Source organism: Daldinia vernicosa (assembly GCF_022497035.1).
Source record: "Daldinia vernicosa strain CBS 139.73 unplaced genomic scaffold F5Y00scaffold_44, whole genome shotgun sequence".
Taxonomy (NCBI): Eukaryota; Fungi; Ascomycota; class Sordariomycetes; order Xylariales; family Hypoxylaceae; genus Daldinia; species Daldinia vernicosa.
Window position 1 is genome coordinate 46,877 of NW_025953960.1, and position 27,923 is coordinate 74,799.

Consider the following 27,923-nt stretch of genomic DNA (forward strand, 5'->3'; position numbering starts at 1 on the left):
AGTGTTATTTGTGACATTACAGAAAAGCACGTGGAAGACTTATATACGATTAAGGTTTCCATTAGCGATGCCCGCGAACATCTCAGGTCAAAAATGCCCGAGTTGAGGAGTTGGGCCTCGGCGTTCGTAACTCGTTTTCCAAAGGTATGCTTTCCCATTATCCAATGCCAAGGGACGTCTTTGCTGATTTACTAGCCCGATGCTGTTGTACAAGGTCGGAACGGCGAGAAGGCAAACATGTGCGTTACGAAGCTCCTCGATGTTGAAGAGCACGTTTGGTCTCCAATGTACGGGCTGAAGGGTAACATCGATGCCACGGTCCAGATAACTATGAAAGACGGCGCTCAACGGCGTACCTTGACGGTGCCTTTTGAAGTGAAAACGGGCCATAATGCTACAAGCAACCACCAAGCGCAAACATCTTTATACAACCTTCTGTTGTCAGATCGTTACGATGTTGAGATCGCTTATGGTATTCTGTACTATATGGAAACATCTCAGACGATTCGAATCCCAACAATCCGTAACGAGCTTCGCCATATGATTATGCAACGAAACCAACTTGCGTGTTATATTCGAGAGCGCAGCGTCCAACTTCCGCCCATGAAGCGAAGCACTAACACGTGTGATAAATGCTACGCAAAGGTATCTTGTTTTATATACCACAAACTTGCAGACAACGGCGATCACGAGACGAGTGGGATGAAGTCCAAGTTTGATGAAATTGTTCGACACCTAACTCCGACACACCAAGAATTCTTCTTAAAATGGGAAGATTTATTAACAAAGGAAGAAAAGGAGAGTCAGAAATTACGCCGAGAGCTGTGGACCATGGTAAGCACGGAGAGGGAGAAGCTTGGACGATGCTTTGCCAACGTTATTATCGAGGAGGGCTCCGCTGTTGAGGATACCAACAACCCAAGAATCAACCGATTCCGGTATACGTTTATCAAGGAGAGCCCTGCTTCCGGGTTCTCTTTTCTAGACTCTCAGCTCGTGGTAGGAGAGCCAATTGTTGTGTCTGACGAGCAGGGCCACTTCGCTTTGGCAATTGGATACGTCATATCGGTGCGAAAGGAAAAGATATGTGTCGCAGTGGACCGTCGACTTCACAATGCTCGTGTACGTCGGCCAGGGTTCGATGAATCAAATAACCAAGTTTTCGCCAGTATTATGGATGTAGCGCCTGAAGGAGCAACGCCTGCTCAATCTCAGGGTAAGATGAAAGGAGCACCTGTTAAATACCGACTTGACAAGGATGAGTTCAGCAGCGGCATGGCGACCGTCCGGAACAACCTAGTTCAAGTAATGGCAGATGGAGTATTTGGATCGAGAGAAATCCGACGTCTCGTAGTTGACCTCGCACCACCGACGTTCAAGGCATCAACGACGCAATACACAGTTGCTGACCAAGCGAGCTTGAATATTGACCAGAAGAAGGCTATCGAGAAGGTTATGGGCGCCAATGACTACGCACTTGTCTTGGGCATGCCCGGTACCGGCAAGACTACTACGATTGCTCATATCATCCGCGCACTAGTTGGCCAAGGGAAAAGTGTCCTCCTAACTTCATATACGCACTCCGCCGTAGACAATATCTTACTCAAGCTGAAGGACGACAAGATACCTGTTCTACGACTCGGCGCACCAGCCAAAGTTCATCCTGACGTACAGGACTTCGCCATCCTCGCCGGACAACCAATGACTAGCTTCGACGAGATCCGAAGCGCTTGGCACGAAACACCAATCGTAGCGACAACTTGTTTGGGGGTCAATCACCAGGTATTCAATGAGCGAACATTCGACTACTGTATTGTGGACGAAGCATCCCAGATTACATTACCTATATGTCTGGGACCAATCCGCATGGCGCGTACATTCGTTCTGGTTGGAGACCATAATCAGTTACCCCCTCTAGTACAGAACGAGGAGGCTCGTGTCGGCGGCTTGGATGTCAGTCTCTTTAAACTGCTTTCGGACACACATCCAGACTCGGTGGTGAATCTCGAACACCAGTATCGCATGTGTGAGGATATTATGACACTCAGCAACACCCTCATCTACGAAGGTCGGCTTAAGTGCGGCACGGAGGACCTCCGCCATCAGAAACTCGATATACCTCACATAGATAACTTACGGCAGAAACACTATAATGCGGACACCATAATGCGCCCCGGTACACCGCGGTCCATCTGTACCGCATGGACTAATGACGGTTGCTGGCTGCGCAACCTTCTGGATCCTGAGGCTAGGGTCCGCTTCGTCAACACAGACCCCCTACCCTCGTCGCGCGAGGAAGCTAAAGGAAATCGTATCGTTAATCCCATAGAAGCGCGTGTTGTGGTGCAGCTGGTCGACGCCCTGCTAGCAACCGGTGTACCGGCAACCGAGATCGGTGTCATGACACACTACCGGTCGCAACTCTCGCTACTAAAGCACGGGCTACGGGCGCACGGTAGCAGCATCGAATTACATACAGCGGACCGGTTCCAAGGACGTGACAAAGAGGTGGTAATTCTAAGCCTAGTGCGCAGCAACGAGAGCTCCAATATCGGTGACCTGCTGAAGGATTGGCGGCGCATCAACGTCGCGTTCACGCGCGCAAAGACTAAATTACTCGTCGTAGGCAGTCGTGGCACGCTAAAGGGCGCAGGAGACCAAGAGATGCTGAGCCGTTTTATCAGGCTTATGGAAAGTCGCGACTGGGTGTACGACTTGCCTGCTGACGCGCTCGAAAGCCACTTCTTCGACGAGTCGGGCACGGGTACGCAGATTACAACGACTGGGGGTGGCATCGTAGACCTTACGAGTCCACAAAAACAACAACGGTCTTCCCCGGCAAAGAAAGTACCGAAAAAGGGCTTCGTCGGCGGTCGTGCCTCTTACGCTCCCGACGGAAAAGAGAATCAATTCCAACACCCAGAAAGCGGAGCCAAGAGAGGCAAGATCACGGAGAGGGCGCTCCTGCGTGGAAACCTTATCACGAGGGATATTTTCAACGACATTACAGACGGGCGGTTTTAATATTTTCTCACTATCAATACCTCTTTTTCCCGGGAAGAGGTCAAGCAAAGCAAGCGTGTTGAATGCATACCTATACAGGATTTCGTATATCATGCGTTAGGAGTATCGGCACCGAATATCATGCTTTAAGCGTTAGAACGTTTGGCGTATGGGAATTGGAGCGGACGCTTGGACGAGCAGACGGATTTTATGAGTATTTTAGTTGGTATAGTAAGATACCTACCTAAGTCAGCAGTAGGATTACGCCGGGACAATGAAGCATAAGACAATACCATATCACCTACTGCGTATCTTTTAACATAAAATCTAGTCTTTATTTTGGGTGCTCATTTTATTCTTTCATGCGAGTGACTGCATGCCTAGGTACCTAGGTAGGTAAAGGAAATATAGAGGTAAATATCTACGCTACCCAGACTGTAAACCATCGGCACGAGAGGGCCATTACCTCTTCCTAGCACCCCGCTAAACAAGGTGCCTCGTATGATCAATTACTTAGGAACTGCCTCGTGATATATAGGTGTATATGTCCGTAAGATACCTAAGTAGAACGCTAATATATTAACTGTTTTGGTATTGTTAGCGATATAAGACTTAATAAATACCAATCACTACCCGACCATCTTGAATAGGGGCCGTATACTAGATAAATATACTTACTCCCACATAATTGCTGAGCTAAAGCGACTATGGAACTGCTCATTAGGGCATTCCTCAACCGTCTTTGGGCGAATAGTTCTTTCTATTGAGACGCATAGCTCTTGACATGGGCGACGAACCCCCGAGGAACGTCGTCGCCTGGGTTTCCTATATGATCATTATTCCGAAGGCAACCCTTGGACTTCGCTTACTGCTGAAGACCCCATCATTTCCATTTATTGGGCATTCTTATTTTATACCTCCTTTCGCCGTAAAGCTAAAATGTCGGCAAGCTTCAAACGCCCCTTTGCCCCCCAGCCGGAAGGGCCACTTTCAACGTCGGGTCGTACTGCTACATACCAACCCCATGCGCGTCTGTCAAGCTCGCTGGTACCGAGGTGCCCTGCCCAGCTGTCAAATAGAAGTCTTATGGCGCCGAGTAGCCTCGCGACATTCTCTTCTTTCTCTTGCTCTAACGCTCTAGCTGTCTTCCGTTTTGATGTATTTTTTGCTGTTTGGCTCGTTCGAGTTGAAATTCGAGAAGTGGACAACTCTGCTTTGTGATCTGCAGAAACATCTGGATCAGCACCTTCGCCGCCATCTTCAAGGTTATCAACTCTGGCGGCAAAGCTCTTGAAAAGATATGCCTTCGCGGCTTCTGGTCTATGGATGGGCATTCCCACTACGCCTGCCTCGTAAGACCGACTGGATGCCGAGCCAGCGGCTTCAGGTTTATTTTTAGCGGCCTCAAGGTCCAACCCCCACACAGCCTCGCCACCCAATGCAGCTTGCTCTCCCGTAACACGGAGGCGTTCTGCCAGTGCGTCCTTGAGGCAATTTCGTATTATCCTCCACCGATCAGGCCCAAGCATAATGCCCCCATACCAGCGAGTCATCACCACAAGCGTATTAATCGTATTTGTTTCTCGTAAGTTCTTGAGCAAGAAGTCACCGCATCCGCTTTCACCGTCATCGAACGAATCTTCTCTAATTGTGGTTGCTCCGAATAAATTTGTCGGTACTTGAACGCGATACGCCCAAGCATTGTGCGTCGCATTTTGTAAAGATGGCACCGCCGTAAATAGCGATTGTATACTCGATTGACGCTGGGAAGGCCCCGTGATTTGCGTGGCGCGAACTATGAAAGTCGATCCTTTCAAAGTGATGGGTTGACTAGCTGACCAAGCGTTCAATACGGGACCAACAGGAGATCCTGATGATGTATCTTGGTTAACACCAGTTTCTGTAGCTCTTGGTGGAGTGCCTGCATTGCCAACTATAGGATCTCCAGACTTAGGATGGTCTTCTACCTTTTCGTCCCCTTTCCACTCGTAACCTCCTCTTTTCAACACTGCGACTTCACGGCCCATTACTTTCACCCTAGGCTGACCATGTCCCCAACCCTGATCATCGGCGCTGGGTCCCTTTTCTATACCGATCGAGACTGCTTTACTCCTCGAGTTGGCGCTCACGACCGCCTGAGCTAGACTTAAGCGACTCGAAGGAGGTTGCTCTGGCATGGTGTATCGCAGTAGTTCTACGGCAAAAGCAAGGACAAGCGGGGCTCGGTTCGTCAAGATTACGGTATCGGCAATTATCTTCTCGTCTGTTTCTATAGGCAAGGTGAATGACGCTTCAAGTTCGTGCGGCGCAAGAGGCTCTGGTCCATCAATGTAACCTATTTCATTCGACTGCCTGGCACGTTTGGATGCGTTTTCAAGGGTAGACCCAGCACGCTTGGCCGTCGATGGTGCGGTCGGATTCTTCAGTCGGGCTTTACAAGCACTATGGAGGGATCGAGCAGCTCTGTTGTCCTTTATAGCAGCGGTGACGTCCGAAAGGGGGCACTCAGCTATCTGTTGAATACTGCACTAGTTATTTACATATTATCTAACGAATGCCATAAATGCCATGTTCTCAACCTTGGTATCTATTTAGTACATACCTACGGAGGTTTTTAGCTTGGAGTTCTTTGATTCGACCCAGAGCGTCTTTCATAGGAACTCTCATGCCGATAGTCATAAGCCGAATGAGCTCCTGAAGGTCTTGTTGCGACGCCATACTCGCGATCGGATTCGAGTTGACGTGCTATGATCGGAAATTGGGAATTACCTAATATGAGCATTGAGTATGTGAAGTTGAGAAATAACACTTTAAATTCAATTCAGATGGACGCGTCCAAGATTGATGGAAGATGGAAACCGCGTCAAGCTCCGATTGTGCGATTGTGGCTACATGTAATCTCTGATCGTAGCTGCATTGCGTCAGCATGGCCGAAGCTTTCTTGAAGCCCCCTTCCTGCCTTCCAAGGGTGCATGAACGTTAAGTATGAGGTAAGCACAATGTATCTTACACCCCGCAATTTAGATGGAGAAACCCTGCAGTGGCAAAAAGTCACCTACCCGGCACAGTGTACAATACAAAAAGCAACGAGCCGAAATGTGTACATGTACCTATGTAGGTATCTAAGTACCAAATCTATTTCCCCAAAATATCAGATCATCAAACCACAAAAAAAAAGTTCCGTCTTGAGAGTTGAGATCATTTGATCACTACTGGACCCCCTTTTCACCAGATCTACATTGATATGTACTGGCGTCACCGGCTCCATATCGGCCGAATATCATTACAATCGATATCACAACTGCCCCGTTCCTAGATTCAGGAACATTAGCCCGGAGCAACCGACCGTTTGGTTAAGGGGGGGGAAAGCAAGTCCTACGGTCATCGGCCTCTCGTAGGCTGGTAGGATGGATCGGTAGCCTATCGCGTATCTGCCGCTTTAGTTCCTTCTTCTTGATATACCTCCTTAAGGCAATACCCCAAGCCGGGGACGGGACTAAGGTACGCTCAACGGCAAGGGTTAGGTAGTTAAGCAGATTACGATGCGGCCTATATACCCGCATAACCTCGCTACGAGGAGTCTAATGCGTAACTGTAGAATAAGGGGAAACAGCTTCAAATGGGTTGATGGCGGCTGTAGGCGATATGCTACATCTAAGCCGCCGTCACCATCACCGCCGCCACAAAAGCAACAACGAGCAGCCCCAAAGCCGCTCCCCTTTCAACCAACTAAGCCGAAGCCAAAACCAGCGCCAGAATCCACCCCTAAACCTACGCCTTTCCCCTCTTCATCGTCTTCGTCCTCTAATGGGTCTCAAGATAAGGGGTCTCAAGATAACAGGAGGCCAGTCTCAGAGTTACTGCGCGACTACTGGTTCCCTCTCTTCGGTGCCGGCGCCGGGGTGGTGTGCGTGAGTTTCTTCGCGTCGTCGCTAGTGTATTACTGGAGGACGCAGCCGCCCGAACATTGGACACCCGGGCAAGAGCCCGAGACGCCTACAGGCCGGCCAACCATCCAATCGCCCCGGGAGTTCGACCAGCATCTGGACAAGTCCGAGTGGCGCTTCGGTATCACCAAGCTACGGCGGCAGATCGGCTCCGAGTTAGCCCGCGGACACGTGCTCGAGGTCGCCGTTGGCGCCGGTCGCAACTTCGACTACTACGATTGGAGCGCAGTGACCGCCGGCCTAGAACCCACCGAGGAGAAGGAAAATTCAAGCTGGTTTAGCTGGTCCAGAAAGGGGGAGGGGAAGGAGAAGGAGAACCCCAAGAATGTAAAGGCGAAAGGGGTTCAACCCCAAAACGAAAATGCCCTACTCAGCTTTACCGGCCTAGATATCTCCCCACCCATGCTAGACCTCGCACTGACGCGGATCCGGCAAGTCGTACCGTTCATGGCGGACCAAATCCCCAAGAACCCAGTATTCTCCAAACTCGCCTCCAAGGCGGCAGATAATAATAGCGAAGAAGGCATCTCGCTAGCCAACAACCACCTCCGGCTCCTCAAAGCCGACGCGCAGACATCCCTTCCACCTCCCCCACCATCACCATCATCATCTTCTTCTTCTTCTTCCTCCCCCCCAAAATACGACACCGTAATCCAGACCTTCGGACTCTGCAGCGTGCGAGATCCCGTCCTCCTGCTCTCCAACATGGCCGCGGTCGTTAAGCCCGAGACCGGACGTATTATTCTCTTAGAGCACGGACGTAGCTGGTACGAGCTCGTAAACGGGCTTCTGGACCGTAGCGCGCGCAAGCACTTCGAGCGGTTCGGGTGCTGGTGGAACCGGGACGTGGAGCTCGTTGTGCGTGCCGCCGAGCGCGCCGTGCCCGGTCTTGAGGTTGTGCGTTTCGAGCGTCCCGGTTTTGCCACATTTGGCACCCACGTCCTCGTTGAGATGCGCGTGCGTGCGACCCCTGCGCCGGCTCCCGCTCCTGCTGCTACCCTTAGCAGCAACGAGGAGGAGCAGGACTCGACCACGACGAGCACGAGTTGGTGGTCGTCGCTACTATCCGTCAAGGGCAAGCCTAAGAAGGATGATTAAAGTCATCCTAGTAGAAGAGATTCTACTACATAGAACTTTTTGGACACTCTACTACATCACTTATAATGCAACATTACCTACAAGTTTCCATGTGTATAAACATTGTATCTTCAATCGAGTCATCGCCTCACTATTATATGTACCATACCTGCAAGCGATATACCCGAAAACCCCGCACTGGAATACGATCCAATATCACAAATTGCATCAACATTGATAAAAGTAAACTTTTGAACGGGGATTTCATTTCATTTTTGGGCGCCTTTTTCCTTTTGTTCCAAATGCGCCCTAAGTCTGGTCCGTCTAACTAGAGCTTCTAAAGCGCATCTAACCAGCCAGCCTTTTATTTTTCGCGGCTCTTTTTTCGGTCTTCTAATTGTACATATGGATTCCCTTTTCAGGCAACCGAGTGGCAAAGGCCTTCGCTATGTTACCCTCCCCCTGCACATCTTTTTGTTAACCGCCGACAGCCGTTTCAGTCCGCTGGATACCTTAGGTCGCCATCATGCGACCCAGCCATCCATCTAAGCGCGCTCGCTTCAAATAATATTCGTACATTCCCCTCCAGCCAGTAACCAAGTATGTGAGTAGTAGAAGCTGAACCATTTAACAGGTAACAGGGGAATAAATGGCGAAATGAACTGAGAGGAATAAATGCAGAACCAGAACGCGAGAAACCCAGCAGCGCCAACGTCATCCCAGCCAAACTCCTTTTGAACCATTTACGCGGCCGTCTCCCATCTCATCATACATAGCTACGTACGTGCCAGCTACACGGATAGCTTGTCGTCAAATAACAATAAAATAAAGAATTAAGATGGAGAAATTGGCCAATTGAGGATATTCAGTAGTCGTCGAGTAAACCATCTAACTCATCCAGCTCGACTGTCTCGGGACTTCTATCCCAGTCAAGGATGGCGTCTAGTCTAGTCCAGTTTTCCGCTTCTGTATCTTTTTTCACAGGTAGCATTATGCTCGGTCGCATTGCAGGACTTGTCATGAATACCATGTGCGGTAACAGACTCGGCGCAAGAGTTCTAGGCGGTTCGCCAAAGAGCTGTTCATTTTGCATGCCATCATCTATCGGCACTTGGTCAGCGGGGTCGACCCGGAGTAAGTGACCACTAGCTTTTCGTTTTTGTAACCCATCTGCTGTCTGTGTGAATTCCTTTTCATCTTTTTCTAAAGGCGGCTCATCCCCCCTTGGGTTGCGCGGCACGTTGAGGGACCGACGACGCTCAGACACTGAACCCATTGGGGTCCCCGGCATGGGAATATCCTCATCCATATCATCGAACTCGGGCGACGAAAGATCAACTTCAGGTGAGAGGCTGAGTTCTCTTCTTCGGTCGCAATCGGCATCTTCAGATGTGGAAGCCGAGCTTGATAGTGATGGTGTAATAATGGCACGTTGGGCTGTGGGGTCTGGAAGAGGTAAATGGGGACATGTGGTCAGGTAAAAGTACGTGCGCCTCGGGTGAACAGTCTCAAGCTCTTTAGCTAAAGGACAAGGAGCAACAGCGGACCAACATGATCGCTTTAAATATGTAGACAGTCGAGAAGAAATGATAGCGCAAGGGTTTGCGGATCTAGCAAACAAGTTAGCCAACAAGTTAGGTATGAAACGATAAAGTCTAATAAGTAGATTAAACTTACTGCTGAACGATTTTGACCTGGTCCATGAGGGCGGTAGCTAGCTCCTTGACTAAGTGAGGTCGATTGCGAGTCTCCTCTAATCGTACGATAACAGCTTCAACGATCTCATCGTTTATACCCTCTAAATCGACTTTCTTGATCTCTAGCGGTTCGGATAGCTCAGACTCATCCATCTCAATAGAGACTTGGAGACCAGGCGAGGGTGGCGGGGTGCGGTCATACTTGACAGGACTAGCAATCCGTTTTGAACTAGGTGCAGCCGAAGAGAGTGCAGAATCGTGGTGAGATCGTTTTAACTTCTTATTCGGATGCGACGAGCTCTCAGAAGATGATGATCTAGAAGATGCCATGCTGTGGTTATTAGGCGAGGATCGATTTACTGGGATGTGAATTCCAAGAGACGGCAAGGATAGCGATTTGCGACGAGTATTGTACGGCATGGTGGGCAGATAGGATGGGGATCAAGCAAGGCGCAGATATGTTGTGTTATTGGCTTCTATATCGATTGCTGCTGCATTGAGAGAACGTAGTGTTTGTAGCTAACTCGTAAACAGTACCCCAACGATAAGAGTTGAGAGGTGAGTAAAACAAGGGACCTAGGTATAGGATTAGGGAAAATTAGGGAAGATAAAGATATCGTAGTAGGGGTCGAGAAATGCGAGTACCGGGTAGGCGAGGGGGAAACGAGGAAAGGCGGTGGGAAAAACAACGACGATATCGCGACGGCGATGTTAAACTGACGAATAGAAGGCAGGGAGAAGCAAAGAAGTGGCTTCGGTTGGACTGGGGGAGGGAAGGCGGCGAGATGGCTTAAGAAAAGTTGCCTACTGTATGTATGTTTTGAGTGGGTGTATGCGTGATGGGGAAAAAAAAAAAAAAAAAAAAAAAAAAACCTGAGATGTTCCTCACTCGGGGGGGGTTGATGGGACGGCGGGCACTGGGGGGTTGTGTGCAGGGGTAGAGAGGTACAAACGGTACTGAACAAGCATCTTGGGATCCACTTCAAGCAAGGCAGTGGACAAGGAAGAAAAAAAATTGGGGTGAACTTGGTCGTGACATGCTTGAACTTGCACGATGAACTCGAATTCTGCTACGAATCCCATACAAGAATTGAGAGGGACTGGTTGTTACTGCAGAAGTATATTATGTACCTAGGTACCTCTTGGCCCTAGCGTTGTATTCAAGGATAATCCCTTGTACATCTATTGCCCCGTTTAGAAGTATCAAACCAATCAACTTCAAGTTTAGCTCCAACGGCTCGTCCAAAATTTGTCTGGCCGTTACCATAAAAAGAAGCCAACCAGAAACTTTTTTTTTTCCCTCTCTTCAATTTTAGGGGTCCATTGTCCGTGCTTCCGAGCTCCCTCTATTCGATATCCATCATATCCATCATATTACGCAAAGGATTGCCACATGAGGTAAGGTATACATATATACATATTAATTTACATATTCTGTTATTATATATTTTACAAGGTTGCAACTGTGACGACTTTACATAGTTTGCCGAGTACTACATAGTATGTATGTAGTCGGTGTCAGATTCGCATGATCTGTTTACTTTCAAGATCGCAGCATGGGGTGTTCAACCCAGGAAAAAAAGGCGGTAAGCAAGCATGTAGACTTGTAGACATGCAGGCAATGCATTGTGCAGATTGACGACCCCAAAGTACCAAAATTGGGTAATTTATAAAGAGAGTGGTGGACTTGTCAAACGATGGTCGCCTCTTCTATATAATATTCACTACTTCGTATAGGTGGGAGCTTTCCCATTCAGTGCCTAATAACTTAATAATGGTTCTAAACACATACTTCTCTTCCTATTAGTGTCCCGCTTCTCATGAAAAAGAAGTCCGATTTGAATATTTGGATGTAAGAGTAGTGGGGAAATCTACTGTTGTACAAGCCTAGCGAGAAAAGAAAATGCTCAAGAAAAAAAAGAGCAAGAGCAAGAGTCTAGGTCTGGTACGTGCGGAGCAAAGCGGGCGAAAACCGGCCTAGCAAGGGTATGTACATGCATACTGTGGGTATATACGTAGTATACATGATTTTGAGCTTGACTGATACCTCATCGATACCCGATATTCCATTGTTAGCAGTATTCAGTATTCAACAACAGACACGCCTATGCCAGATTCCGCGTATCAATTCTCCGTGATATTATAATTTGCGAAGGGGAACTAATTCTTGCCTATGTGTAACGGAAAGTAAGATTTCCCCAATAAGATAAACCTAAATGCCGCGAATTACACGTCCAATCCCAATATTATGTACGAGCTAGCTAGAAGATGGGTTGGCTGACCTGCATTGGCTTGTTTAGGTGCCAGTTAGCCAGTTACAGGTCGACACTGCCTATATTAACGCCGTACCAATCACATAGACTCTAGCTTCCTGAATTGGTTGCTGGCCGGAAGATTCCCGCAAACCGCACCAACGTGGTCCTAGCACCCGGTATAGAAATACGTATGTATGGATGTACCGTAAAAGTACCGCGCCTAACCTTTTTTTCATATAGTGTATGGACAAGACCAGGCCAATCTGAAACTTGCGGAGTTGCATGACGTTAACATAGTATGTAAGTAGGTACCTAATTCTGCTAATAAAAAATAGTTGAGTCCCGAGTCGTACGTTTCCGCTACGCACGCGAGAAACTTCCTCAAATGCGCATCATCTTATTGGATCATTAGCTGCACATCGCTTGTCAATCCTATGCTCATCAGAGAGTCATAACTGTCGTTTTACATACTTGCACCTCCTCATTTTACTATGTATAAATACCTACTAATATGCAATTCGTAATTAGGTAACCTAGCTGCCTAGGTATTTTTCAATCTTGGAAGCCGGGTCTTTTTCTTATAAGCCCGATAAGATTACTTTTGATTTAGTCACGCATCGAATCATACCATTAATGCCCCTCCCCCTCGTTGCCTACATACATTACCTAGGTACTCCAGGTCTGTCGAGAGAGCCTGACTCGTACTTTGCCTAACCCCTCAAAATAGCCCGTTATCGCAACTCGTCACTAAGCGATAATAATACATACATCTCACAATATATACATACGGATCTGTACCTAATATGTAATGCCAACACTTACCTCCTACATCTGACCACCCAGTTTCTATGATTTTTATTTAATGCACGTCGTCGAGTATTCCACAGTCGGCCAGCCAACCAGCCAACCAGCCAACCGGTGAACCAACCAAAAAAAGGATGGCCTACCTCATTCGGAAATCAACTGCAAGCGAGCGGGATCTCATGTCTGTAACGCTGTTTTTAGGAAGTGGGGGCGATTGAGCTGAGATATGTACCTTAGTATTGTACATAGTAGGCCAGACCGTGCGATGGACCCCTAATAACTGTCTTAGATCATCAGCTCCACCGAATCCACCGGCCATCACACAGTGCCCAGGTGCTCATACAGTGTTGAAAATCGACTGTATCTGCCAATCTGCCAATCTGCTTACGAAATACGCACATACCATACGCACATACCTCGATACGATCAAAACGATCAATTCCACGTGCCGATCACCGGCGCAATATCGCACAGTACCGAACCACTCACCCGGGACTGCCGGTCTGCTGGGGCGCTGACCCAGGAGGTACTAGCTTAAATATCAGACTACCAGACCACCTACACTAACACTAGACCTCGTACTCGATGCAGCCTCGGCTTTTATCTACATAGTACCTAACATACATACTATGTATTCCGTAGCACAGCCATATGTGGTGCGTCGTAGAAGCCTAGAAGGGAGGCGATATGCAGGCAAGCCTATCAGCTCAAGCCTTGCCATCAAGTCAGAGAAATCTCAAGACTCAGCTCTTTGGTCCCTGCCGAAATGGCCATCCGGTCCGATCCGGAGAACAACTCGGTACGTTAATCGCAGAATACTAGACAAGACAGTAGTATTTTATTTTATTCCTCCAAGGCTCAAAGTCATACATAAGGATAATTGCTCAGAACCCCCCTATTCTCGTCCAGTCCAGGATAGTCGAATATTAATAACTACAAGTACGACGGCTTGTCACATCAGGACGCTCAATGTAATGTTACCAGAAACCACGGACGTAGTACTACAACCGATGGTCTGCTGAACCCGACCCAGTTTAGGTATTTCAGAGGCAACGTTGAAATGCAAAATTCTCGCATAAGGCGGCAAATCTTCTGATCTTTCATCTCCAAGTGGCGACCGGCTCTTCGAACGTCATTATACGTATATGTAGTATGTTAAGACATGGCCGGTTTCTCTACTTGATCCCAGACACTCTTTGAGCTGTCCGAACTTTTTTTTTCCGGTCTCGTGTCCAGTCGTCTAACCTACTATTCTTATTACGTATGGATTTAAGAACGCGGTAATTTCAAACGCGTTACTCGCTTACTCTATTCCGCATAGGAAACTTATAGCACCACAAATGGTCCACCATCTTAAAATTGCAAGGCGCTAGTGAGCTTATTTATGCCGTATAGAGAAGCGCCGAGCAGAGAAATCAAGAATATATAAAGGCTAGCCAAACCTTCTTGTCAATGGAAAAATAAAAAAAAATAAGAAGGGGGGGTTATGATAAATCCTATGCGCCAGTCAGATGATAGACCGAGGTTTTGTATGAACGGCCTACATATTCGTTACTCAATACTAGGCCTACCGGATACGAGGCTCCCATAAGCCCTACCGAGAAATGAATGAGGATCAGGTCCACATGGTTATGGAGTTGGCGAAAGGGGCTATTCCGGGCTTATATCAAAGACAGCTTCTCAAGAAAGGCCGAAATATGATTTTGGTATGGTATTCAAATTAGACGCCAGGTCAAATCCTGCTTTACATAGGAGCCCCGAACGGTTCGCTTTCCTTCACCGACGTCCGAGGATATGAGCTTCATGCCTATATATAATATTTATATATAAAAAATATTTTACTTTTAGAATCTTCATGGTTTCACCAAAGATTGACACTTCCTTGGATCATGGTCTTTATTAGCAACGCGTCTCACCCGTTTGACACTCCTACGGGTCGGGCCGCGCTTACGAAAAGGGGACCCGTGTTTCTGGAGGATCTCATAAAGTAAGACAGGTAGTTATACATTCAAGTTAACTATTCAGTTAAACCAGATCATGTAGGTATGTGTACAGTAAGATTGACCTGTTCAAGAAAAAGAAAAAAGTTGTCTTATATAGGTACCTATAGTTATACGATATTGAGAATACGTGATATCATTGTTTTCTAAGGTGTTATCGGAGTTACACACCATTGATTTCATTGAAAATCATTCAAATTATATTATCAACATACGTTTATAATTTTCTGGCTCTCATACGGCGCAGGCTTTTCCTAAGAGAAGACTCGGATACAACTAAAAATGTAACTTAAAGACTATTAACAAGAATATTGCTAGTCTACTAAGGTAAGGAAGTTATTCTAGTTGTTATTATAAGAGGGAAATATAAACTCGATTATGCCCTGGTGTGCAACAATGCCATATATCCCACTTATATTAACGAACTAAGTCCTCGAAGAGCCTCAAAACATATCATTAGAGGAATGGTGCAAAGCACTCAGCCAATTAAACCTAGATAAGAAATATATCTGTAACATGTCCACCATTGACGGCATTGCTTTACCGCGGAGTAAATTAACATACTCGCTGACACTAGAAACGGGACTTAGTATAGGTAGCTGGTTTCGACATGTTAAAATGTAAAAGCAATATAGAGACACGACTAGCCTACGTTAGTAGCTAATTTTATTTTTTATTTTATAAACAGTTATACAAGTAAAATAAGTTATTAAATCTATAGTAATGGCATATTAAAGCTGATTATCTTATATAGTTCTAGATTTCGAAGCACTTGCTTCGTTTCGTGATACCTAGCGCCGGTAATATCTTGAGATGATTCAGCTTCTGAGGCCCATATAATAAGACACAGCTAGGTATTTTATTATCCCTCTAAAAAGTAAGAGTTAAATATTTATAAGCAATTAAAATTAATTTATCGTCATGGTCCTCCCTACGTGTATTTGTGAAACCCCTTAATCAGCTTCGTACGTAACAAATCCCCGGACGAAGAAATCTTGGCATCTGGGGTGCGTCTAACGCGGGGAACGGGAGATAGCGAAATGCCTACTTCTCACCTCGAACCGAAGATATATAAACCCGGGGAACGTGAGAGGTTTGGCTGATGTTGTAGGAGAATATATTAACAATAGCAAGCGGTTATGCTAAGTATGAATTGCCGAATTTACCACGGAGGCTTTCACGCCGCGTTCGTTTCCCCCCTCTGATACCTCATTCGCCAGTACCCGTGGCTCGTAGCTAGTAGAATCTGGCCTTGTGCTCCTAGCCTACTCTTTCTCGATGCCGTGAATGGTGCGGACTAGCTGTGGATACTATATAGAGTATGCATATGATGGAACGGGGATAATCTGGAGAAAAGGAGGCTCTAGGGCAACTGTAGTGATATATATATGGCAGAGAATATCAAATACAAAATAGACCGTCTCCCTCGAAGTTTCTGTACCTAGCATCATATCTTTAACTAAGATTTGCGATTGTCGATAGTTGACTAGTCGTATTATTAAATCACAATGAAGTTCTCAAGTCTCGGAGCTGCCACCGTTTTAGCATCAGTGGCATCCGGTCATACTATTTTCTGTCAGCTCAAGACAAACGAAAAGACGTATCGTGAGTATTCCTCTTTTAACGATGATTAATCTCTGAAGAGAACTCTGACGCCTCCTAGCCGTGTCACATGCCATCCGAACGCCCACGTATGATGGCGTATGTATAATCCCGTTCTAAATTACTCGTTACAGGTAATATATTAGTTTCGATGGCTCCTAACGTTACGTGTTAGCCGCAAACGGATGTGAATAACAACAACCTGGCATGCAACGGCCCTCCCAATCCGACTACCCCTTCGGACAAGATCATTGATGTAAAGGCCGGCGACACCGTGGGCGCTATCTGGCGCCACACCCTACAATGTGAGAGTTTCAGTAGAACTCGGAAGTAATCTCGCTAACCCGAACGTGGCGGCAAAACAGCTGGGGCCAACGATGTCATGGACCCAGGGCACAAAGGCCCTGTTATGGCATACCTCAAGAAGGTCTCGGACGCAACTAAGGACAGTGGTGTCGGCGATGGCTGGTTCAAAATCCAGGAGGAGGGCTACAGCAATGGGAAATGGGGCACCGACACCGTCATTAGCAACGGCGGTAACCAGCAAATTAAGATCCCCGAGTGCATAGAGGACGGACAATACCTTCTTCGCGCTGAGATGATAGCTCTCCACGGCGCTAGGTCACAAAATGGCGCGCAACTATATGTCAGTTCTCGATAGAGTTAAAACCTATCCGGTATTCAGAGTCCAGACCGCGCTAACGCGAAAGCTGTAGATGGAATGCGCTCAGATCAACGTTATCGGTGGTAAGGCAACCAAGAAGCCAACAACGGCGAGCATCCCGGGTATCTATAAGGTATATATGGGACTTTGACTTTTATATCATTAATCGGCTAGGTTAATATGTTCATAGTCTAACGACCCCGGCCTACTCATCGACATTTACAACAAGCCCCCAGGAACTAGCAGCCCTTACGTGATCCCTGGTAAGTAATACTTCATTTTAATGGGTTATTAAAATATAGGTAGGGAGTTAACTCGTTTGTGTAGGACCCTCTGTATTTACTTGTTAAATGCTTAGTTATCTATAGGGAGATTGAGGCTCTACCTACCTATTGGGAGGAGGTGTATGCGTGTAGTTGTCTCTTTATATGCTGGCCATGGACTACCTTTCTGTCTATTGTAGCTGTCTACTGTAGCTAATACTAACACACTTACTGTACACCCCAAACCCCAAGCACATTCTTCGTGCCCCTCTCTCCGGCCTTCGCAGCCCGCGCCTCGAGCTTTTTTACTCTCCCGACGAGCATCCCGACGCATATCGGCCCGAAAATAGTGCACAAAACGATAGCCCACGTAACAATGAGGAAGAGCTCAGAAGCGCCTTCTTTGCCGCTGTCTGAAGGCCGCCGGAAAACACCATTGCTCTCCGCTACGGCTGATATTAAGAATCCGATCTCACCCCTAGCCACCATCGCGGATGACACTATAGCAGCTGGATAGAGCGAGAGTGGCTTTGCTGGCGTAGCAGTCTCTTGTAAGCCGCTGTCTTTTCCGGCTTGGGATTCTCGTCGCTGTAGCATTTCCCCTGATGGATCCACGACGCCCTCTGACTTTCCATCCCTAATAGATTGGGGAGTGGTGACAGCAACTGGCTCAAGCTCGACTCCTTCCGTAGGCACTGTAGTTTTTGCTGGAGGCGAGCTATTCGCCTTTCGCGGGTGGCGAAACCTCGAGAAAAGGGCTCGATACCGAGACGAGAAGAATGAGACGAAGGCTCTTACGAGTCCGCTGGTGGAGAGGGAGAGGGGAAATCGCACCAGCCATAGGCCGCACATCATCTTGCCAATTGCCATGAGTATGCCGTAGATAACCCCGCGCCATATCACTTCTCCTGAGAACATCTCAGAGATAGGGATCGAAAAGCCGATAGAAGCGAAGAAGAAGGGCTTTAGGATTCGAGTGACTGCTTGCGAATAGTAAGTTTCGTAGATATCAAGGGCATCGTGGGCATTGTGCTCTGGCTTTTGCTGTTGGCATTCCCTGGAAGCTGGTGCCTGAGATGTAATCGAAGCATTGCTGCTATTATCGGCTGCTTGCACCGTAGGTTCTTCTGACGTCTGCGAAAGCTCCGAACCCTCTCTCTGAGGTTCGGCTCTTTGCTGCTCTTGAGAAGATGCAGCATGGTGACTTCTTGGTCTTTGCTCGTCGGCTAAGCTGTCGCTGTCACTGCTGCTTAGAGTATCTTCCCACCAACTGATCGTGATGCCAGCAAGATACGCAGCAAGAAGCACAGACGCGCCCGCAAAACTAGCGCCCACGACGAGGGCGATTAGGAGCACCGTCTGTACCACGAAGGCGACCTGCTTCGAATCCAAGAAATCCCATCGCCACCACCCCGTCCGACCCGTCTCTCCATCCCCATCCCCATCCCTAGTTCTAGCCCTCCTCACCACCGGAATAACAAAAGGCCTCAGCACAAACCGACAAACAACCGGCACCGCCGCCGCAAACGCAAGCGAGACCAACACCGGCCTAAGCACCGTATTCCCAATATCCATACTCTCCTCCCCACCCATACTCGACACAATCTCCGCCAGAACCAACCCCAACACATCATCCATCATCGCCGCAGTCCCCAACACCGTGCCCACCCTAGTATCCGTCAACCCGCTCGTCTCCAGGACCGCAAACGTCGTGCCAAGACTAGTCACGCACAGCGCCGCCCCCGCCGCAAACCCCATCTTCGCATCCGCGCCCCCCAGCGCCCCCAGCACCGCAAACCCGAACGCCATCGGCGCCGCGACCCCCGTGGCCGCGACCCCCGCGCTCAGCCCCATGTTCCTTCGTACCGCATCGACGCGCGTTGTCACGCCCCCCTCGAACACAAGCAGTACCAGGCCTATATACCCGAGCTGCACGATAGCCAGTTGGAGCTCGGCCGCCAACCAGTTACCGCCCGGCGCGCCCCACACCACGCCGATTAGGACCTGTCCCACGAGCCCGCAGTACAGCGCGCGGTCGAGGACGGCGTTGATGGCGTTGAGCGCGAGGAGGAAGGTGGATAGGGTGAGTAGCTGGATGATGGAAGGTTCGTGGTACGGTAAGGACGGCATATTGCCGGGGAGAAGGGTACATATATGTCTATCTTGAAGTTATACTAATAATAAGTGATAAGTGACGAGTGATAAGTGGATGGATGATATTGAGTATTAAATGTCTAATATAATATAATATAATAATGTTCGTTTGTAGTAGTTCAAAAGAAGTGTAAATGACAAGAAAAAAAAATTTTATACCGACGTCATCCAAGCCTAACCGCCAAGATATAACAAGACTCCTAGTGTGGAACTGGTCTTGTATTGCGGAAGCGTTGTTGAATCTAAAAGGACTACGGGACCTCGTCTGTTTATATAATCGGCCCTGGGGGCCTCGTTCCTTCCCTTGATGCTATAACCATGACTCGCGATCACGACGTGGACCACCTGCCAACAGGAAGTAATGAAAAATGAAAGATAATTACGAAGTGGGAATAAATAAGCAGATAGGTAATCATCATCTCCATTTTCATACCTAAGCAAAGTACGAGTACAATTGCAACTCATCATGAAGCAAATCGTAATAGCACAGCGTCACGTTAAGATAGACCCGTATTTGCCGTGTCTACCTTTATATATTAATACACATGCCCCACGGACACACACCAAGAAAACAGAACCGTTGCGCTATGGTTGGCCCGTATTGTGTGCCTCCTCGACCTTAGTTCTGAATCATACAAAGTTTCGTTAATTCACCGCAGACGCCATGAAATGCCACTCATCAAACATCCATCTCTACCGCGTTTTTGTTTTGCGCCGCTATGGTATCGCTTTCTCAAGAATCCCCTTCCACCTTCATGTGCCTCTCCAAGTTTCATGCTGTCCTTGTACGTGAGGTCTTGGTTGCTCAAGAGCCGTCGTGATTAGTTATCATCTATTTAGTATCATATCGGGAGATAAGCCGCCGATTGACGCCTTTTACTCGTTATAACGAGTCGTGTCTAATATTTACTGATTATGCTGTCTCGCAAACGCCATAAATTGGTCTGCGATCTGTTTTTAATTTTACAATTAGCTCCGAGTCCCTCGTGACAAAGGGGACCGAGAAGGGAATACTCACATCGCGATCTGCTTTGATAAACGGCTGGTCGAAGAAATGATACTTTTCCTTCGTTACCAGCTCCATAATGACCATTGTAAGACCGAATGGCTGGGGCCAGAAACTGGCAATTCTCTCCAGCAGCACGCGAACTATTTGCTGGCGAATATCAGCTTCCTCAGGGTCGTTGAGATCTTGGCCGAAAATGTCAAAGATGACATAGCTGAAGAACTCGGTTACAGGACTGTAATGGCGCAGACGATCGACCATGCTGCTGATGAGGAAATATCGAGCCTGGGGCTGCAGTTCGTGCACCAACAACGAAAGCGTCGCGGCATCCGGGGCGCTGGGAGTATAGACCGGTCTCTCTTGACGGGCCATCATAGTGGCGTGGTGGCCAAAGAAAGTCGCAATAGCATCAATGACTTTGCAGTTAACACCCAGCGGGACGTTGCCGTACGTTGTATCGCTTGCATTACTCTTATTAATGGCATGCGTAAGGTGGGCAATTGCATCCTCAGAGGGTGGGGCTTGGACAAGCTGCTCTAGTATTTCCAACATGCCAGCATCTCTCAAGTACGACAGACTATGAGAAGCATCTGCCTGAGAGTCCTGGGAGACTAGTTCTCCGGCTTCGGATCGTGGGCTACAGTTAAGCACGATATTTCTCAATTGGGTGCAATGAGGAGAGATGCTTGAGCACAGCTGGGTGACATTCGCTGATACGTAGTCCGTAAAGTCGTGAGCCAATATCACTAGGAATTTGACAACTGCACGGTAGTATTCCTTAATGATATCGGTTACGTCGATGGCTTTCATGTGAGCCGAGACATGTCTCAGAAGACATTTCAGGAGTTTAGTGTAGGGAGCCCAACCGCACTTAGATTCGAGCAGAAGGATGTCAGGCATGAAGCGTCGGTGTCCTACGAGGCTGAGCCACGCAAAGGAAAACCCGGGGAAACGTTCGGGATTGAGCTGTAATAACGCCCAGGAGAATCGCACTAGGAACTCTTGCCGGCAAGACTCGGGATTTGGGGTTTCCGCAAAAATCGAGTCGGCACTATGCAGGAGCATAGAGAACAGGCGGAAGAAAATTCTCTGATTAAAATGTTCACCTCTTGTAACGTGGTGGTGATTCAGAACAACTGCAAAGAGCGACGTAACGGTCTCCAGGACGGGAATAATCCCAGTCTTAGGATCCTCTTGATCGGCGCCGTTCTCCCTAGCAAAGATTGCGACCATCTTTACGAGAGCATCCACGGCAGCGAAGGCTTCGGCGGTGCTCCCTCCCGCGTGCAACACCTGCTCGTAGTAATTGACCGTCATGTCGGTAGCCCTTCGCGCGAAGATTGCGAAATCGTCCTTGTTAGCGATGATGTTCTGGTTACGAATCTGCTTCACGAAGGCTACTCGTGCCTTGTCTGGCGCGTTGTGATTGTTATGGAGACGGACCCATTCGTCGAAGATGTACTCGAATTGTTCTAGTTGCTCCGTGTCGTCTCGACTTTGCGGTTTGATAAGGCCGGAATTAAGGAACTTCGACTTTAGCCGCTGGCCGATTTCAAGGTTGGGATTGTCGGTAATCCATTCCCATGCAACTTCTAAACTGCGTACAAAGTCTGCGAAGAGTGCCATAGGCCGTTCATTGAATAGAGTCAGATCTAGGAGTTTATCAAAGAACTCTAGATAGCCTTCCTCCTTTTGTAACAGCATTTTGGACAGCATATTGTCGATACTGTGTAGATCGAGGAAGTCCGTCGGGAGCAGCGCTGTAATCAAAGAAATATTGAGAATATTCTGGGGCGGCTGCTGGTAGAAGCTGATCTGCACCCGGTCATGTAGCGCGGTGCCCGAGCTTGCAGCGATCTTCAACAACTGCTCGAGGATGTGGACAAGGCTTTCTAAGAAGAGAGTATTTTCCACTCCGCTGAAGAGCAGCTGACAAATCTTTTCGGCAGCGTAGAACGCGAACTCGTCCGAGTTTTGGGACGTGTTGATAATGAGCTGAGTGAAGACATCGACGACTTCCAAGACTGGGTGGGACCTAGGAAGGTCGCTGAAGTGCTCCTCGTCCGTCGAGGTGGTAGTACGTTTGAGTTCAGATAAGAGCCTCTCTACCTTCTCCATTAACCCTCTTCCATCTAAAGGATGGGCCGAAGGGCGACCATTCGTCATTCCACCATGCACATGAGAATAGGGTAGCTGCGTATTAAGATGTGGAAGAGAAGGGGTCTCGGCCGGAGTAGCGAGGCTGGGTACAGAGCTATACTGATCTTGGAGAACCTCGTTCGCAATGTTCCTGGTCGCATCCGAGGCTGATGCGCCGTGAGTTGGCGCAGCTTGGGTGGCACCTCGTGGCTGCCTGGCAAAATCATCGTATATGGCCATCTGCTCCGTGTTCAAACCAGCCATATTGGGAGAGAGCTTGTAGGGATGAGGAATGGTCATCGCCCACCTGCTAAGGCCGGGGTCGACGTATGGCTCATTGGGCCGTTGCAGACGGTGTCGACGCCTTGCTTCCATTTCGCCCTCTATCATCTCTTCGATTTCTGGAACCGCTCGCTCCTCGGCTTGCTTTTCAATTACGCTGCACGCAAGCTCGAGATTAGAGTTAACACACATAATAATCGTACCCTCGGGAAGCGAGTGAGGCAGTTCGCCTGCGGCGTTTCGCATATAATTGGTGATGTTGGCTCTGAGAGGTTCTTTCGACGTAACCTGGGCAAGACTTCCGGCGGTGGCTTTGACCATATTGATAGCAGATGTTCGGAGCTTGCTCTCGTCAGGCTCAGTTGCAAAGTCCTTATGAATCATTTGTTGTGTACTGATCGCGGCGATAGTAACGGATCGATCGACAACAGGTTGAATTATATCCTGCAGCGCCTTCGTTACCGCATTCCGAACAATTTCATGAAGACGGACACTGTTGATAACCATTTCGTTTGTTGGTGGAATTGATAAGAGGCCACTAATGTCTGGAATGGTGACTGGGATGGGGTGCGGCGTAAGGCCGGTTGGGACAGCGCTAGCCATACCATTCAAAGACATATTCTCGAAATGTTCGAGAGGGTCTTGCGCACCAATATCTGTAACTTCTTCGACGGGTGCACGGTCTTGAAGCTCGGTAGATGGTTCAATGCTCTTATGATCTAGGTTTAGGTCTTTACAGAGCACCTCAATCTCAAACTTTTGGTTCAGCTTTAGTTCGGCGTGATGGTAAAGTTCGATGAGGAGGTGGATAATGTCCATCAACCACGGATTTGGCGGTCGAAAGATAGTTGACTTTGCAGCCTGAATTAGGACCTTGCAGACAAATGGTACTACGACCACTAGTCTCTTGGTGTCGTGCGCCTCGATAAGCAGCTGCTTAAAAGCAATGTTCTTATGCTTAATCGGTTGGTCCCGCGCTATAGTCAGAAGTCCCAACCAAGCACCCAAATACTTTAGATGGGTTCGATCAGTTGAGTTCTGCATTGTGCTCTCTGAGTTCAGCATGCGAGCAACACTAATATAGGTTTGTCTCAACACTTCAGACCACAGACCCGAATCTTGGAAGAGCTTCACCAAATCAAGGTATACCTGGTGGTAATTTGGCTGCATTTTTGCCCGCTCTTCGACAAGATGACTGGCAAACCACTGCTGGTGCTGATCTTCCAAAACCTCGTGGATTTCTCTAAAAGTCGTTTGGAGCGAGGAAGTAGTCAAGTTGTTGAGTCCAAATTGGATCCTGTCTTGTATATCGACAACAGGATCTTCGAAGTCAGTGCCTTGAGCAGGAGGGTCAACGTTGATCGCAGCGAAAGGAGCTGCATGAGGTTCCGGGCCGTCAGAGTTACCGTTGGTCATCAGAGGTTCATTCCCTATGTGACTGGGAGTGCCCGTGCCGTTTTGGGCACGTCCCCGGTCCTCTTCATCTTCCAGCACGACTTCTTCAGCCTTCCGATACGCTTCGGTGCCACGCAAACCAGAAATCTGCAACAGTTGCTTACAGAGTCCTGGCCACTCCCTGAAACGAGGAAAGATTTGTATGAGAGCTTGAAGGCCGAACTTGTACATTGAGCTATCGATACCGTGGTCCCTAACAGCCTCGAGAATCATACCCAATCCAATTTTCAGCGGCAACTCAGAGATCAGCTTGTGGGATATTATACCGCCAAAGAGAACTGCAGTAGTAGCCAGTGCTTCCAGAGGGTAGTCTATGAAGTGGGAGTATTCGTCGAAAAGGCCGTGTATCATGCACGCGAAGATGTCCTGATCTAACGGAAACTGCGAATGCTTGTACTCCTCGAGCTTTTGGACGACATACTTGACTTCCGACTCCTCTCCGTACATTTTCTTATAATGCTCTTCCATCTTGGCGATTGCGGCTGCTGGGAGCCCGTTGCCGTCCTTCCCGTTAGCATCAATGATCTCATCGTAGCCCTCACCGTAGTTGATGAGTCTAGGATAGGACGTAATGCACGCGCGCTGAACGATAATCAACTCTGGCAAAGGGTTCCGAGGCAAGAAGTCTTCAAGAATTTGGAGCATGGCGAGTACGGTTTTGACGTGAAGAGGTGTAGTTGTCTTTGCTACCGGCTGTCCATCTCCACTCCTCTGTGACTGCAGTTCGAGATTTGCCTTGATCATTAGAAATTGCAGTAGAGACTGGGAGATGGCGGGACTTCGCTCAGCATTGTTGTAGGCCCACTTAGATAGATCGAGATGACCTTCGGCATGCGCAAGGGCGGCAAGATCGTAACCGAATCCATTGGGCAAGTAGACCAGCTCGTCCAGCCACTTATGCTTGATGACATGCTCAAATATAAGCGTCAGATCCAGTGGCTTCATGGCGTGCGCATCAATAAGTCTCTGCGTGACCCAGTCCTTGTCTTTCCTCCAGAGGCTATCCAAGACAAAGTCATGATACTCTGACCTTCGATGCAGGAAGTTATCAAACAAAGATGCCAGAGTTTCTACAGCCATTGGCGGCCACGGTTTCGGAACACCGAAAGCAGAGACTATAAAAATATCGAGGTTCGGAACAACCACCTCTTGGAACAACCGTTTTGCTTCCGTGCTCTGCGACGCGTGTAGAGAGTGAAGTGCCACCTGGAAAATTGCAGATAGGGCTAAAGCTGAGACTAAAGGATGCTTCACGGCGACTGCGGCTCGCTCGCGGACTTCAGGAGGAGATTGTGCGTACTCGTCAAGCGTAAACGTCGGCTGGAGACCAGGAATAGTACTCGCATCAAGTTCATTCGGGCTCAAAGATGCAAACGCACATATGAAGGATAGTTGAGTTTCCGGATTTTCCCAGTGAGACCCTCCCCACAAGCTCTGAATGCTGAACGGCGGACTTTTGTCGTCCTGGGATTGCGCGACGGGTAAAAGGGCCTCGTATAATCGCAAGAACTGTGCTGACGATACGCGAACGTCTCGCTGATCAAAGTATGCAACCACGTCATGCCAACGAAAAGTTTGCGGGAGTATACGACGAAGGGCCGCGACAAGCACAGAAGGGTTATGGCGATAGGTAAGGCTGACGGTCGTATATGTTAACGCCGCCGAAACCTGCTCTTCGCTTAGCTGTATATTGTTCGGTCGATTTTGGAGGTAAGACAAGCAGGTTTCTTCGTCGCGGGTGAAGTCGGTACCGGTCCTCTGAATATAAAGGGCGAGCGCATTAGGGGGTTTGTCACCTAGCACTCTAGTAAGATCCAAAGCGGCCAAAACCTCCATAGGGGGTGCTTGGTCCTGCTGCTGCTGCAACCAACGAGCCTGAACCTTAGCACTTAGCTCGTGTTTAGCAGCTGAGTTGAAGTTTGGCGGATGGCCTTGAATATATCGGTCGACGATGGTAGCAATAAAGGAAGGAGTAAGGTCGGAGTGATCGCCGTAATTTGTTTTAGAGATTATGTTGACAAACGTAGGGAAATTTGTGGAGAGGATCGCATCGGCTTTAGCATTGAACACGGTTAGCTTACTGGCACTAGTCTCTGACAAGTGCGCCGGTAATGACATACCCTTAGTCTTCAGATCCTGCCGGGCGCCGAACTTAAACGCCAAAGCAAGTATAGTCTTCTCTAAGGCATCGAGCTTGAAGTGCTCCATGAATGTAGACAGATCGAAATCGCGGAAGATATCCTCGTTAGCTGATTCGATCGATTCAGCTATTCTGGAGGCTTGGTCGAGGTCGTGCGATATCTTGCCCATTTCGTTTACTAGGAGCGAGTAGTTACCGGGATTTGCAACGGGCCGGTTGATACCAGGAAATATCTGGGGGGCGTTGCCGGCTACTAGCCGGGTGAAGTACTTGGAAAAAACCTCCATGCCGTGATCATCGAGGAGCTAGAAAAAGGTGAGCTATCATCAGTGTGTGTTCTGACAAGGTTGGGATGGTAGCTCAGGTATATATATAGTATATACCTATATATACCCATATACCTAGGTATATATAGACTAATAGGGAAAATAACAGCGACGTACCTTTTTCAGTTGATCAACTTGTAACTCCCACTTGGCGCGGTCCTTGTCTTCCTTTATAGTACTAAGAAGAAGGTAAACCTGGGCGACGACAATTTTGGTGAGAGAGCTAGTCCCCGCGGTCGGGCTGCTGGTACTGGGACTTGCGCCAGCACTCAGAGGACCGGCCTGTGACGGATGGGGAGAGTGTGAAAGTCCTGTCTGCAAGTTCTGAGCAGGAGCAGGTGAGAAGGTTCCGGATCGCGAGTGAGACGGCGGTGGGGGGACCATGAGGGTGGTGGTGGTCTCGCGGTGGGAAGGGGGAGGAGAAGGAGGGAAGAAGAGAAAGGTGATATGCGATTCCCCTAGAGCCCCTCACAGAACCAGACAAAACGATGAAAATTCACGAATCACGCAATGGCGTCCGTCGAGAGCGACAGATGTAGTCTTCGCGGATAGTCTCCGACGGGCGAGGGTAAGCGTAAGGTTACCGACGCTCGGGGCATGGATGTCATGAGCTTGAGACGGGGTTGGACGGGGTTGGACTGTGCCAGGCAGACCGGGGCCGTTGTCGATTGGTTTTGGGTGGGCTGAAAGACGAGGTTAACAGATTTAGTTAACAAGCTTGGGTGAAAAAGGCTGGAAGCTCCAGTAACTCAATTATCAGCGTGTCAAATAAGTGAGATGATGTATAGCAAGGTATCATAAATCTTTTATCTGGGGAAAAGGAAAAATATAAAAAAAACCCCTTTGACGCGCTCCGAATAATTTTTAAGAGTGGTAAAGGTACGTATCGTTGCGGGCAAAGTGTATGGTTGTTGGTTTTTCGGTGGATAGATGATTGAAAGGTAAGAATTACTAAAGTTGGTAAAAGCAACGATTCAGCCCTCTCTCTTTGCCGCAACCACCAGCTTGGGCCCTCCTCTAGTCTTTCCCTTCATGGGGCTGCAATTGTACCTTCTATTTCGTACCTAGTGGGGCTAAATGACCCATTATATTTCTTATATAACCAATCA

At 48.3% G+C, this 27,923-nt stretch overlaps 6 protein-coding genes across 6 annotated transcripts; 2 read left to right on the forward strand and 4 right to left on the reverse strand.

Moving 5' to 3' along the window:
- Window positions 1-3,331: 3,331 nt before the first annotated feature.
- Window positions 3,332-6,016, reverse strand: F5Y00DRAFT_243933 (uncharacterized protein). Its single transcript, XM_048008753.1, has 3 exons — window positions 5,606-6,016; window positions 3,682-5,526; window positions 3,332-3,586 (listed from the first exon to the last, which is right to left on the reverse strand). The coding sequence occupies exons 1-2, from the start codon at window positions 5,719-5,721 to the stop codon at window positions 3,915-3,917; spliced, it is 1,728 nt and encodes a 575-aa protein (XP_047862303.1). The 5' UTR covers window positions 5,722-6,016; the 3' UTR covers window positions 3,332-3,586; window positions 3,682-3,914.
- Window positions 6,017-6,128: 112 nt separating this feature from the next.
- F5Y00DRAFT_243939 (uncharacterized protein) lies at window positions 6,129-8,311 on the forward strand. Its single transcript, XM_048008754.1, has one exon. The coding sequence runs from the start codon at window positions 6,546-6,548 to the stop codon at window positions 8,046-8,048; it is 1,503 nt and encodes a 500-aa protein (XP_047862304.1). The 5' UTR covers window positions 6,129-6,545; the 3' UTR covers window positions 8,049-8,311.
- On the reverse strand, window positions 8,272-10,589 carry F5Y00DRAFT_243940 (uncharacterized protein). The gene is made up of 2 exons (XM_048008755.1): window positions 9,705-10,589; window positions 8,272-9,637 (listed from the first exon to the last, which is right to left on the reverse strand). Exons 1-2 carry the CDS (start codon window positions 10,142-10,144, stop codon window positions 8,893-8,895), a joined length of 1,185 nt encoding a protein of 394 aa, XP_047862305.1. The 5' UTR covers window positions 10,145-10,589; the 3' UTR covers window positions 8,272-8,892.
- A 5,702-nt stretch (window positions 10,590-16,291) lies between these two features.
- On the forward strand, window positions 16,292-17,399 carry F5Y00DRAFT_264573 (lytic polysaccharide monooxygenase; the record flags this gene model as incomplete). The annotated part of the gene is made up of 7 exons (XM_048011681.1): window positions 16,292-16,388; window positions 16,447-16,484; window positions 16,561-16,690; window positions 16,751-17,031; window positions 17,102-17,182; window positions 17,240-17,312; window positions 17,377-17,399. The coding sequence occupies 7 exons, from the start codon at window positions 16,292-16,294 to the stop codon at window positions 17,397-17,399; spliced, it is 723 nt and encodes a 240-aa protein (XP_047862306.1).
- Window positions 17,400-17,483: 84 nt separating this feature from the next.
- On the reverse strand, window positions 17,484-19,488 carry F5Y00DRAFT_272020 (Sodium/hydrogen exchanger family-domain-containing protein). The gene has a single exon (XM_048012900.1). It carries the CDS (start codon window positions 19,440-19,442, stop codon window positions 17,541-17,543), a length of 1,902 nt encoding a protein of 633 aa, XP_047862307.1. The 5' UTR covers window positions 19,443-19,488; the 3' UTR covers window positions 17,484-17,540.
- A 380-nt stretch (window positions 19,489-19,868) lies between these two features.
- Window positions 19,869-27,785, reverse strand: F5Y00DRAFT_243948 (Not1-domain-containing protein). The gene is made up of 4 exons (XM_048008756.1): window positions 26,932-27,785; window positions 26,469-26,793; window positions 20,485-26,402; window positions 19,869-20,417 (listed from the first exon to the last, which is right to left on the reverse strand). The coding sequence occupies exons 1-4, from the start codon at window positions 27,196-27,198 to the stop codon at window positions 20,373-20,375; spliced, it is 6,555 nt and encodes a 2,184-aa protein (XP_047862308.1). The 5' UTR covers window positions 27,199-27,785; the 3' UTR covers window positions 19,869-20,372.
- Between the last annotated feature and the right edge of the window lie 138 nt (window positions 27,786-27,923).